The 11,908-nt window shown below is 41.0% G+C and overlaps 4 protein-coding genes across 4 annotated transcripts; 1 reads left to right on the forward strand and 3 right to left on the reverse strand.

Annotated features, from left to right (window-relative positions):
• Positions 1–670: 670 nt before the first annotated feature.
• On the reverse strand, positions 671–3,707 carry BCR41DRAFT_322979 (hypothetical protein). The gene is made up of 9 exons (XM_022021491.1): positions 3,426–3,707; positions 3,273–3,325; positions 3,021–3,160; positions 2,751–2,876; positions 2,368–2,615; positions 2,101–2,232; positions 1,586–1,978; positions 1,005–1,444; positions 671–917 (listed from the first exon to the last, which is right to left on the reverse strand). The coding sequence occupies exons 1-9, from the start codon at positions 3,525–3,527 to the stop codon at positions 773–775; spliced, it is 1,779 nt and encodes a 592-aa protein (XP_021880975.1). The 5' UTR covers positions 3,528–3,707; the 3' UTR covers positions 671–772.
• Positions 3,708–3,763: 56 nt separating this feature from the next.
• Positions 3,764–6,107, reverse strand: BCR41DRAFT_322983 (poly polymerase catalytic domain-domain-containing protein). The gene is made up of 2 exons (XM_022021492.1): positions 5,153–6,107; positions 3,764–5,012 (listed from the first exon to the last, which is right to left on the reverse strand). The coding sequence occupies exons 1-2, from the start codon at positions 6,042–6,044 to the stop codon at positions 3,811–3,813; spliced, it is 2,094 nt and encodes a 697-aa protein (XP_021880976.1). The 5' UTR covers positions 6,045–6,107; the 3' UTR covers positions 3,764–3,810.
• Positions 6,108–6,629: 522 nt separating this feature from the next.
• On the reverse strand, positions 6,630–9,075 carry BCR41DRAFT_354194 (hypothetical protein). Its single transcript, XM_022024270.1, has 6 exons — positions 8,980–9,075; positions 8,665–8,889; positions 8,489–8,512; positions 7,485–8,379; positions 7,244–7,380; positions 6,630–7,148 (listed from the first exon to the last, which is right to left on the reverse strand). Exons 1-6 carry the CDS (start codon positions 9,061–9,063, stop codon positions 6,639–6,641), a joined length of 1,875 nt encoding a protein of 624 aa, XP_021880977.1. The 5' UTR covers positions 9,064–9,075; the 3' UTR covers positions 6,630–6,638.
• Positions 9,076–10,774: 1,699 nt separating this feature from the next.
• On the forward strand, positions 10,775–11,814 carry BCR41DRAFT_354196 (ribosomal protein L10e/L16; the record flags this gene model as incomplete). Its single annotated transcript, XM_022024271.1, has 2 exons — positions 10,775–10,861; positions 11,239–11,814. The coding sequence occupies exons 1-2, from the start codon at positions 10,780–10,782 to the stop codon at positions 11,811–11,813; spliced, it is 657 nt and encodes a 218-aa protein (XP_021880978.1). The 5' UTR covers positions 10,775–10,779.
• Between the last annotated feature and the right edge of the window lie 94 nt (positions 11,815–11,908).

Here is an 11,908-nt window from a genome sequence, read left to right on the forward strand (position 1 = left end):
AATCGACAACGGAAATTCTCCTGCTCTGCATCTTTCTCACCATCGTTTTTTAGTAAGTGCGCTTGGGTAATTTGGCTATCGGAGGCTCTGGGAAATGTTTGGTCTTAATCATCCTTAAATTGCACTTTATGAAAGCAACACAAATTAACGGCACATCATTGGACGCAAACGTAAGCGATCAAGCAAATCGGGAAAAAGTAAGCAGCAAATCAAATACATATACACATTTGTAAATACTTTGCACATGTTCATAACGCGTTCCTTTACCTAGCAACCTAGACATGCCTCGAACGAAAAGAATTGAACGGTGAGATGATCTCTTGGACTTTGTTCTCATAAAAGGATAAAACATACCGTTCGCTTGGATGGCATTGATCTTTTCAATCTCTTCTCCTTTTTTTTTTTTTTTTTTTTTTCCCTTACTCAATACTCCCATAGCAAACAATGTGTCGCCGGATATTCTTGTTCCGTCTACATTCCGTACCCCTTCCCTCTTTCCGCATGATGTAAGCCTATCTTACCAATGCTGCTATCGTAAAAAAGAAAATGCGCTATCGAGAACAACCCTTGTTTTTAGCGCCACAGCTGACAGACAGTGCGTTGGCAGAAGGAAGCACAAAATATCTCAAATAGGCAATTACTTGATTGGTTTTTTATTTTTCAATTTATTATACTCTCAAACCATCCGAAGGAAAAAAAACCCCCTTCAATGGTATTTATTAATCCTTCTCAGAGCAGCTTTGCAAGGAGAGGAAAAAGTGCTCCTTCATCTTTAATCAATTTTCACATTGCGGTATATCCTCATGATGAGCTTATTGGCTGCAAAATGACCCACAGACCCCAACATTAAAAAGATAGCCATGCATGCCAGACCTGTGTTACCAAAGTAAAAACTGGTTTGAAAGAGGCCATACATCCTAATAGCACACAAAGAGTAAATCATTAAGATTACAAACAAAGACAACACATTCACATGCAACAAAAAAAAAAAAAGACATCCTTACTTGGTCTTTTGCAAATAATAGTAAACTGCATATATGTAAACATATGCTGCTGTAGATCCGCAGGTCGCCATACTCATCCAGTGCCATCTATAATCTTCGGTATTGAGCACAAAATATGTGCTCACCACCGTAACACATGCCGTGACCAGCATCACAATACAGAACACTAGTAATCCGAATCCATATACATAGTAGACCTTATATGACCAGAAGGACGTGAACAAAAAATAGATCTCGATGAAGATGGACGCAAATGGTAGGATGCCTCCCAGAGCGATCACCACAATCGGCTCTGCGTACCAGATTTTTTCCGGGATTGGGCGAGGGATCGGATGGACTCTACACGGGAAATCCGCCTTGCCAGCCCAGTTCTTACCCAAAATTGTACCCACAAACGTCAGAGGCAAAACGATCAGCAGCCAGATCACGAAGAGAGCAACCTGAAGAGGTCAAGAGGGAGAAATAAAACTGAGTTATTCTAAAAATCAACAGATATGGTTTCCTAACATTGATACCGCAACTACACCACATGACTGTAATAATATTAAAAAAAAAAAAAAAAAAAAAAAAAAAAAAATTACCATGGTGCCGAACGCGATGGCTCGTGAACTGGTATAATAGATTGCGATTGCATTGTTTAAGCCTGTGACTATGGCCACCGAGGCGGGCCAAAATACAGCTGTCAAGAACATAAGGCGGACCCAATCTCGCCCTCCGTACTGAGTATACTGACTAGCACTGGAATATCCAGAAATTATCGAGGTGAAAGCATATATAAAAATAGTGGCTGTCATGATGCTGGCACGTTCAGTCCATTCCTGCCCAAAAATCGTATATAGTATCACAAAGAATGATGTCCATACAAGCTGATGTCCCGTTCCCACAAATGCCGCAAAAGTCATAGGGTTAGTTGGAGGTCTGAATACATCGCCATGGATCTGCTTCCAACCGTAATCGTCGCCCAAATCATGATCCTAGATTAGAAAGGTGGTATAAAAATTGTTCAGCAGAAAAGCCAACAAGAAGTTTAAGTATAGATAAAAAATAAAAATAAAGTATCATCACCTCAAACCTCATTTACCGCTGCAACACTTACAAAATCATTCAACCCTGCTTCTTTATCATAACGTGCAAAATCACGACGGAGGTACCGAATCCACATTGCACTGACGAATCCTGTAAGAAACAATACCATCATCAATGAATTGAAAATAGAGAACCAGTGAATCTAAGAAAATGCCAATTAAACGTATTAGCCCTTAATCTGTCAAAAAATTTTGCTTTTTTTTTTTTTTTTTTTTTTTTTTTATATCGTTGTTGTTCCTATTTTACTGTCATCTGTATCGACCTGCAGTCGCTTTACCTTGTTTTCAAAAAAATCCGAGTCCAAATAGCGTTCGAATCGCGACTTAAATTCCTTGTCGGTCGCAATCCAGGTAACAGAGTATGTAAAATCTACATGCATTCCTGTCTGTGAACTGATCAGTGCAACAGGGTGCTCTGGTGTAACTTGTGCAGAAATGATCTGCTCGCCATTATACTCAAATTCAAATCTTTGGTGTGTATACAGCGACGTTTGCTCTGATTCTTTTTCCCGTTTCCCAACCATTCCTACAGCGAGCCAAAAAAAAAAAAAAAAAAAAAAAAAAAGACATTGCTTTTAGTATTATTTGTCTTATTTTTTTTTTTTTTTTTTTTTTTTTTTTTTTCCATCATATTACTAGTTGTTGATAGCAATGAAATTACCCCAAACAGGAAGATCATCGATAAAGTACTGAAACCAATAATCGTGTGATATTGCGTATTGAAACGTCTTGACATCCTGCGGCGTCAATTGCTTCTGAGAACAGATTGGTGTGATATCCTTGTTCTCTATACAAGCCAAAAGTAGAGAAGCGAGTAGAACAACAGAGAACAACAAGTAGACAACAGCAAATAAATCAGATATATAAGCATTTGGTGTGCGCAAATATTTGGTCATAAAAAAAAGTTGATAAATCAAAAAAGTCAACTCACGGCCAAAACGGATGGAAATGCCAGAGTTGACCAGTTCCATGCCCAATAGCGCTTCTCCTAAAGTCTCGTGGCGGTGTTCGATCTTCCCATCTCCTTTGCAGTATGGCAGCTGGAAATACTCATATGTTTCCTGTCGATTACTAAGAAAAAAAAAAAAAAAAAAAAAAAAAGATATTAAATTATTAATAAAGACCTATTTGAAAACGTTTATTCGATCGGAAATAAAAAATCTGTTCATCATCTTCAACGCACCTCAAGGGTCCAACTGAGTTAGCCCAAACGACGACTTCCTCATAGTCTGTATACTAATGGTATATTTGAGAATGGATATATTTCATTAGGTACCATCATTGAAGCATAACATATTTGTGCATTGCAAAGATTATCTGAGAATTGAGCGCGGACCTTGTGTGAATGTTCATCGGCATGGACCAGATTGATTGCCAGCGCGAAGAATATTAGAAATCCATAAATGGTTTTGCCTGCCCAGGTCATTTGAGCTACCATGGCAGGTATATGACAAGGCGTTTTTTGGTGATGGTAACTGTCTTGCCGTGTCCTTCCAAAGATTGTCTTCAAGTTCCATAAAACCCTTGCTTGAATGCCGCCAACTTGAATCGTCTAGAACAATTTGAATGAATGCGATGAGAAGTGATTGACAGGTAAAGAGATGGGTGAGAGTGTTCTGGTGTGACAACAGGCACGTTTTTTATGAAATTTGTTTTTATTAAATTTTGGAAAAAGTAAAGTACAAAGCTATTGAAATGCAAGGGAAAAACAAAGGAGTGAACTAGTAACCATGGCCAAACTTCATGCGGATCAGGTAGCGCATTTTAATCTGGCTTGTGTTGTATACAATGTATTCGTTGTACTGCAAGCAATATAGACCGGTTCCGGCTTTCTTGCGCTTGAGCGGACCTACTGGCACGAGGAGATTGTCTTCAATAAACACATCATGTTTCTCATCTGGATAGGCTAAACCCAAGCCCTTTGTACTTTGCTTGCCGGCCTTCTGGGAGTTAGCCTTCGCATTGTAGTCCGATTGCTCAAGTTCATACATGTCACCAAGTGCGACTTCGCAAAGCAGCATTAGACCCGTGTTGTTAGTGCGAGAGTCCACAAAGCAGTAGTTGGCAGACTTGGAAACGCAGTCCGCGAAATAGGCCCCCTTATCGAACATGTAGCCGCTGACAGGAGCCTCGGGTGGAGCAATGCGAAGACCTTGACTCAGAATACCGACATAGTTAGTGAGGCGACTTCCGTGCCAGAGCAGGCGACGGTTGTGAAGCTTACTGAAGCCAGATTCATCGAATCGTTCGTCTTCACCTTGGCGCGAGAGATCAAAGACTTCATCGATGGCAAGCTTGGTGTAGTGAGTGGATCCATGTGTGTTCTTGACGTATTGCTCAATGAGCTTGTAGCGTTCGCTCTCCTTATCCATAGGCTCCAGTTTATTCAGCTTCAAAGATATGAACTGTTGGTCGAGTGGGTTCATTGTCAGAGCTTCTTCCGCTTTCTTATTCTCCTTCATCAACTTCTGAGCAATCTCAATTTCGCCCAGTGCCTCAAGCATCTCCAACTTCTTCTTCAGTGTCTGTGCGTCTTTGATAATAGGTGGGATTGCAAACCCAAAGTTGTGGGGAATAACAGTATAAAATTCACTAGAGAGCTCACTGAGTTCAGACTCATTGGGTTTTTTAGCGTTAAGAGCAACGCTGATCTTCTTGAGAACTTCATATCCATGAAGAATGGTGGCCTTGGCAAGCTTTCCCAACGGCATCTTGTCCGCATCATAATCTAGCTCCTTCATCTGTCGATTCATCATGCTTGTATTGAAAATGAGGCCCATCAGTTCTTGAACCTTTGGATGAAGCTTAGACTCCGGTACAGGCTTCTCTTCCTTCTCCTCCTTCTTGGTCTTTTTCGCCTTCGCGCCATCCTCATCCTCGTCATCCGAGTCGCCATCATCTGGAGGGAGCAAATGGTATTTCCCTAAATATGATATGGAGCCGTAAAAAAAAAAGAAAGAAAAGCAAATGAAATGCGTCAGTTTTTTCTTTTTCTTTTTTTTTTTTTTTTTTTTTTTTTTTTTACAAGGAATGTGAGCTCGACTTCTCATATTGTTTAATTACCAGGATGCTTCACAAAATTATCGCGGCCACTCCAGGAATTCTTAGTCTTTCCTCTGAATTTCCTATCAAATTCCCTCTTTGCCGATTCGAGATCGAAGAACATGTCTGTTGAGGACTGACCATTGGAACCGACGCGTCCCCAATGACAAAAGACGGCATATTGATTAGTGCTTCGCAGAAGCTGAATAAAGTAAAATTTGTTGTTGTTCGCACCAATATTGGTCTGATTCAAACGGGCGTTCCATGCAACTTCGCTATCGACATAAACTGAGTACGTGGCTGGAAGGGTACAGGCCCTGTCGACCGGGGGTTGGCGGATCTGAGCAGTACCACTAGAATTGGTTACTTTGGCTTTGAGTGTCTTGATCTTTTTATCAACATGATCTCCTTCCTCGTCTGAATCAGCAGCAGCCTTGCGCTTTTGATTGCGCTTTTTAGGATTGGTAGGGATGGACTTGCCATCCTTGCTAGCTTTGGAATCGACTGCTTTCATATCCACGTCGGTCTTGGAATCGGTATTTGCGGTAGTGCCGTTGGTGCTGGAAGAAGTTGAAGTAGCAGCGGCCGAACCGAGTGTATAGGGCGCAATGTCAAGCTTCTTCTTCTTGTCAAGTGATTCGGTGATCCAATCAAGGCTCACTAGAGTGATATTATCCATCGAGGCAGCCTTGGTAACCTTGGATGTTTTCTTATCGATCTCTTCCTGGTTAGTGATGAGATGAGTGGTCTTTTTGGTGACAGTAGAGGTAACTTGTGCGCCTGCATTAGCAGTAACGAGCAAGGCATTAATATCGCCGTGGGTCTGGCCTGGGAATGATCCAGCGATAGAAAACACACAGTCTGCAAAGATGGGCGTGGAAGGAATCGCCTTAATAGCGCGTTTAGGAGGCATAGTAACTGTACAATCGGTGCCAATGAAGAGGGCAGGGAAAGGAAAAAAAAAACAAAAACAAAAAACAAAAACAAAAACAAAAAACAAAAACAAAAACAAAATAGAAATGAAAAAGAAAAAGATTCTGAAGAAAGGTGATGATGAAAAATAATGAGAAAGGAATGAAGAAATGTGAAGGAGCTCTCACTCTTTTTATATGCGAGTCTCACACTTTTTATATGCGAGTCTCACACTTTCTTTTTTGCCACCACTGTCACTAAGAAACCTAATTCGACATTCGAATATCCTTTCTATCTGGTGGCAAAACGTGGGACGCCTATTTCGGCGGAAGCCACTCCAATTTCGTGGGCTCATCTTGCTCATTTTGAACAAAACAAAAGGAAACGCGCAATGAGCGCTCCATTGTCCAATTTCATCATCGCCTGCAAAGCAATATTCAGTTCTTAACATCAATTTTTTTTTTTTTTTTTTTTTTTTTTTTTGTTACAGGTACTGGAGAGTTGGCCTACTGGTTTTCACAATCAGTGAGGAAGTTTACAATTATTATGGTCCACTATGACAACACAGTCTTTTTATGAAGAAGAACAGTCGTTTTTATTCGGACATATCATCATCGCTCCACAACATACGCTCACTTAAGTCTGGATTTTTCAGCTTTGAAAATTCAATTTCATCCATCTTACGCCGTTTACTATGGTGCCATGCTGCTTGTGCATCTGATGGTCGGCCTACTCGTTCCAGTCTTGGTTTTTTGGCGGGCGGCTGGATACTGATACTGTAGATATCATCGAATTGTGGGTCAATTAAATCATTGTCACCAGTATCATTAGTTGGGTTCCATGGATCGCGTCTCAATCTTCCTTTTGATCCGCCAATGCCCTGGGTCCGAAACAGTCTACGGAATCCTGCAATCCAACGATGCTGATCTTCACTGCGACCACTATTATTTTTAGTTAATTGAGGCTCTCCTCTTCCTATAGACAAAATTTCTGGGTTTTGGGCTGCGGATATACCAAGATCTTGGAATGTCTGTACAAATTGCGTCTGACGTATAGGGTCATGACCAAGGAAAACAGCGATATAGCTGTGTGCCTCGGAGAATTTCTATAAAATAGTTAATGTTAGAGTTAATATTTTGATTATCACAAACCGGTTGCGCTTATTTGTGCTCGAACCTAAAGGACATGGGTGTATCTAACCTTTCCTGATGTATCAGTGAAATTTGCTTGCTCAAATTTTAGTCCTGTCATTACAACACAAGGCCAGTCAGCCATTGCAGTCTTGCTGAACCAAGTTGCAGAAGTGGGCACTATTGAGATAGCCTCGACAACATTACCTATGAAATAGTCAATGATTAATTATATTAGCACACTGTATGTAGATATTAAAAAAAAAAAAAAAAAAAAAAAAAAAAAAAAAGAAAAAGAAAAGAGGCCATACCGTTCGAAAACTCTTCCCAGAGCTTGGCGTTCAACTGCCCAGCCAACCGTACATCATCTAACAAAATGACTTCAGTCTCAGTTTCTAATCGTCGTTTCGATGGAAGGATAGGTACATGCAAGAAGCACGACTGTATTGGCGCAAGTTGTGGACTGGCATTTGGTTGTCCGTTGAGATCTGGAATTGGGATACGCCAACCATCTGTATCCATGATATCAGGAAATGGTACTGCAATAGTTGCGTCTAAATTCGTGCCTTCGAACGCGGCTGGATCCAATTGAGGCGGTCCTCTGAAGAAGCGGTTTACGCGCTCAAGGATGGGTTTAGGTGCATGGAATCTCCTTTCATCAGTCAAAAGGTGAGCGATTCGCTTCCTGAAAGGAGTAGCCGAGGAGGATTCTGCAGTGCTAGATACAGATGATACAGCGTTAGGGTCCAGCCCATTGATTGAAGACTCTGCAGAGATGGTGGAAGCATTATCTAATGATGAATTGGCTTGCTGAAGCGACGGTGGTGGTGACGGTTGGATTTGTATTTGAAGTTGCGAATATGGAGGTGGATGATTTGGAGCTCCCAATAGATGCGATTGTTGCTGGGGTGCCAATATTGCACTACCTTGGAGATTACTATGTACATTTGTAGCGGTAGGAGATATTTGCGTAGGTATTTGAGGAAGCAGGACACTGCTAACGAAATCAGCTGACATGTTTTCGACATGAATTGGATCACCAAGTTTAAGTCCGTGATGCGCTCGCCACGCGTCTAAAACTCTTTGCCACAGCTCAAGCGCTCCTGATGTTCTATGAAGTGTGGATGGTTGAAGGTGAATAAACGCCTGAACTAGAGCCGTGCAAACTTGTTCTGTGCATGGTCTGATTGGTATGGTGGAGAGCTCCTGAATGAAACAAATTTAGGGTGATGCGTTGGCGTTCGATTAGTGATAAATTATCTATAATGATCAAGCTTTGCGCTGAGTCTGACAATTTAAATCGCTTGCAACCTACCAGGAGGAGTTCAGCACATTCAATCTGGTGTGCAATTGAAGGGAAAGAATAAAAATTAGGCATAGTTACACGGCAGTAGGACAGAAACGACGGAAACCCTCGGTTTATGCTTTATACCACATCTTTCCCATAGAAGCTACTTTTTTTATACTTTTCGTCGAGGGTTGTTCACCTACCAGGGTAGCCTTTCTAGATTTATGAATGTCCCACTGTTGCTTACAGAAATCCGTCTCGTTCTGAAATCGGTGGTCATGTTTCCACAAGCGATTGAAAATGATATTCCTGAATGCTAACACAGTGGTCTCAAATAATGAAAAATCTTGGGTTGTCTTTTGGCGAGCATGTCCACGTCTATGGCTCCCTGAAGAAGGTGTTCCGTTTTTAATTATAGAAGGATCAATCTATTTAACAGTTTGCCATTCAGACAAATAATCAGTCTCAGATTTACAAAAAGTTCCCTCCTGTGTTATATAGGGCTTGACTTTGGTCACCTTTTGAAGCTGTATCTGAAGAGGGGTTTGCCTGGGTTTTGAAAGATCACTGACAGATAAATAATCTGAATTTGCACGCTCCATAATGGCAATGGGCATAAAGGCCAAAACTGAGGTCAATGTCATTTTCGAATGAGGCCATGTAAGGCACTCAGCCACATTTGTCTGCGGACAGAGGCTGAGCACTTTGCCAGCATAATTTCCCTGCTTTTTACAACATTTGCATACCATTCGTTTATTTTACAGAAGCCAACAGATATTTGAATCTTGGTAATGCTGCTCCAATAAACTGGGTCCTGAGCCTCCGGTTCCTCCTTGCCAAGGACCACCTGAATAGAGCCTTCGGCCAAGGGTACTAACTCTCCGGCTTCTCAGAAACGTGTCAAGAGCACAATCTAAGAACTATTGAGTATGTCCTAAAAATCCACAGGTTGCCAAGATCTCATACAGGTTGATTCTTCAACAAACCAGAGAGATCCCTCCCCCCTCATGCGTCGTTTTCAAAGAAATCATCCCATTAGGGTTTTACAAATCCTATAAGCATGGCATTTCGCCTAGAGAAGAGCTATTGATCGGCACAGATTATGTGATCCTTTGTCCGAAAGGATGACAGTATCGGAAATTATGCCAGTCTCTGCAAGAATTGCGCAAGCCCAGATCCACTGAATAAATAATCGAAGGCATCAGGAGGAGTCGCCAAAGATAGCTGGTTTACACATATCAGTTGATGACCTCCTTCGATTGCTTGTTAACTTGGTTGAAAAGCAGTCAGTCTGATCACTTCTAAAAGGCATAAGCATATAGACGCTCTAAGGAAGGCGTAGCATGCGGGACTCGAGAAGATTCTTCCCATTTCTAGAGATGTTGTGTATATTTTATTAGAATATTCTTTCGTACTTTAAAGAAAAGTAATCCTCATTTATTACTATATACAGCATATTGTAATGGAACCAGGATATATTTCTTGACATTCCTATACGTTCCTAGATTCTTGAGCCGCAGTATGTTTCTGGTGTCATGTTGTCGTTGGAGCATATTAATAATAGCGATTTAGTGGAAGCACACATACAAAAACAGCAATTGATTAGTAATTATGATAATTTGTCATCTATGCCTCGCACCCCTTAATAAACAAATTTCTTTTAGTATATCATGCAGCATTTGTTGAACTTGTGTTCTTCCTCAAATTTATCACTCTCAAAAAAAAGTAATGACCTAGACAATTCACAGGAGGCGAATAGAGTTTATTTTATTTTGTTTTATTTTATCCATACATCCATCGATCCATCTATCAGTTTATCAAGAGTAATCCATCGACAACTGGGGATATTTCGTCCGGAGCAGTGAACAACTTATGATATCACTATTACCATCAACTACGGACTTGCATCAATAACGACATGAAATTAGATTACAAGTTATTATGAGCAAAGATGGAGAAAAAACAAAGGATGCATTTTATTACAGTCAGAAGAACTTATGAATGGATGCTGATGCACCGACATGTAGAACAAAAACACACTGGATCGCTAGTTTCTGTTAATCTGATCGTTTGCTGCGGACTACACAGAGATTTCGTATAGATTGAGCCTTATTCATCGCTATACCATCACACATGACAAATCTTTGTTTTCTTTCAGGATTTCAAAAAAAAAAAAAAAAAAAAAACAACTTAGCGGAACAGCAGGATACAACTCTTCATTACCATCGGATAGGACCATTACTTTGACATATTTTTTTTTCTCTTGTAAGTTCATTCCTTTAACTCGAGGCTTTTTCTTTTTCTTCCCCTTAGTCAAAATGGGTCGTCGTCCAGCTCGCTGTTACAGATACCAGAAGAACAAGGCTTATCCCAAGTCTCGCTTCTGCCGTGGTGTCCCTGGTTAGTAATTACGAAACTATTATCCTTACAGACGTGTTTAGTAATATCAGGGATTGTTCAGCATTCGGGAGACAGAAAACTTTTTTTATTTTATGTGTAATTATTATGTTCAGGATCATTAAGTATGCGCAACTTGAACAAGTTTACCCAATTTTAGTCCACTAGAGCATGGGATTGATCATGGACTTTTGGTTTGAGAAGCTTGAAAAAGGAAAAAACACTCAACAAAAGAAAAAAACAGAAAAGAACTTGGATAAATCGGCTACACCTTCTGTTCTCAGCGTAATCCTACTTAGACGAATATTATCTGACAGATTCATTCAACACTCTTTGCCTTTTCCCCCTATCTTTTCCCCCCTCTTCATTTTATTTTTTAGACCCAAAGATCCGTATCTATGATCTTGGTCGCAAGAAGGCTGGTGTTGACGAGTTCCCTCTCTGCGTCCATTTGTTGTGCGACGAAAAGCAGCAGATTTCGTCCGAGGCCCTCGAAGCCGGTCGTATTTGCGCCAACAAGTACATCACCAAGAACTCTGGAAAGGACTCTTTCCACATGCGTGTCCGTCTTCATCCCTTCCACGTCTTGCGTATCAACAAAATGTTGTCCTGTGCCGGTGCTGATCGTCTTCAGACCGGTATGCGTGGTGCTTATGGTAAGCCCATGGGCACTGCTGCTCGTGTTAACATTGGTCAAGTTATCTTCTCCATCCGTACCAAGGATACCAATAAGGCCGTCGTCATTGAATCTCTCCGCCGTGCCAAGTTCAAGTTTGCTGGTCGTCAGAAGATTGCTGTCTCCAAGAAGTGGGGCTTCACCAAGCTCTCTCGTGAGGACTACATCGCTAAGCGCTCTGCTGGCCTCCTCCAGCCCGATGGTTGCTACGTCAAGTACTTGAACGAGAAGGGACCCCTCAACACTTATTTTGAGAGAACTCTTCGCAGCCAGGCTTAAGCGAAATAGCTGGAAGTAGTTTTATTAAAACAATAGGAAATGAAAATAAACGAGAATACAAAAAAAAAAAAAAAAAAAGTTTATACACAATAAAT

This window comes from Lobosporangium transversale (genome assembly GCF_002105155.1).
Source record: "Lobosporangium transversale strain NRRL 3116 chromosome Unknown BCR41scaffold_20, whole genome shotgun sequence".
NCBI lineage: Eukaryota > Fungi > Mortierellomycota > Mortierellomycetes > Mortierellales > Mortierellaceae > Lobosporangium > Lobosporangium transversale.

Bases quoted from the DNA above. Each gene is read 5' to 3' on its own strand.
- BCR41DRAFT_322983 (XM_022021492.1), bottom strand. From the start codon at position 6,044: ATGCCTCCTAAACGCGCTATTAAGGCGATTCCTTCCACGCCCATCTTT. The intron at 5,013-5,152 runs GTAATTAAACAA...TATCATATTTAG, and splicing joins TAATTTTGTGAAGCATCCTG to GGAAATACCATTTGCTCCCT.
- BCR41DRAFT_322979 (XM_022021491.1), bottom strand. From the start codon at position 3,527: ATGGTAGCTCAAATGACCTGGGCAGGCAAAACCATTTATGGATTTCTA. The intron at 3,326-3,425 runs GTCCGCGCTCAA...ATATACCATTAG, and splicing joins CCGATGAACATTCACACAAG to TATACAGACTATGAGGAAGT. The intron at 3,161-3,272 runs GTGCGTTGAAGA...TTTTTTTCTTAG, and splicing joins AACTCAGTTGGACCCTTGAG to TAATCGACAGGAAACATATG.
- BCR41DRAFT_354194 (XM_022024270.1), bottom strand. From the start codon at position 9,063: ATGGAGCGTGCAAATTCAGATTATTTATCTGTCAGTGATCTTTCAAAA. The intron at 8,890-8,979 runs GTGACCAAAGTC...ACTGTTAAATAG, and splicing joins TTCAGATACAGCTTCAAAAG to ATTGATCCTTCTATAATTAA. The intron at 7,381-7,484 runs GTATGGCCTCTT...ACTATTTCATAG, and splicing joins CTGGGAAGAGTTTTCGAACG to GTAATGTTGTCGAGGCTATC.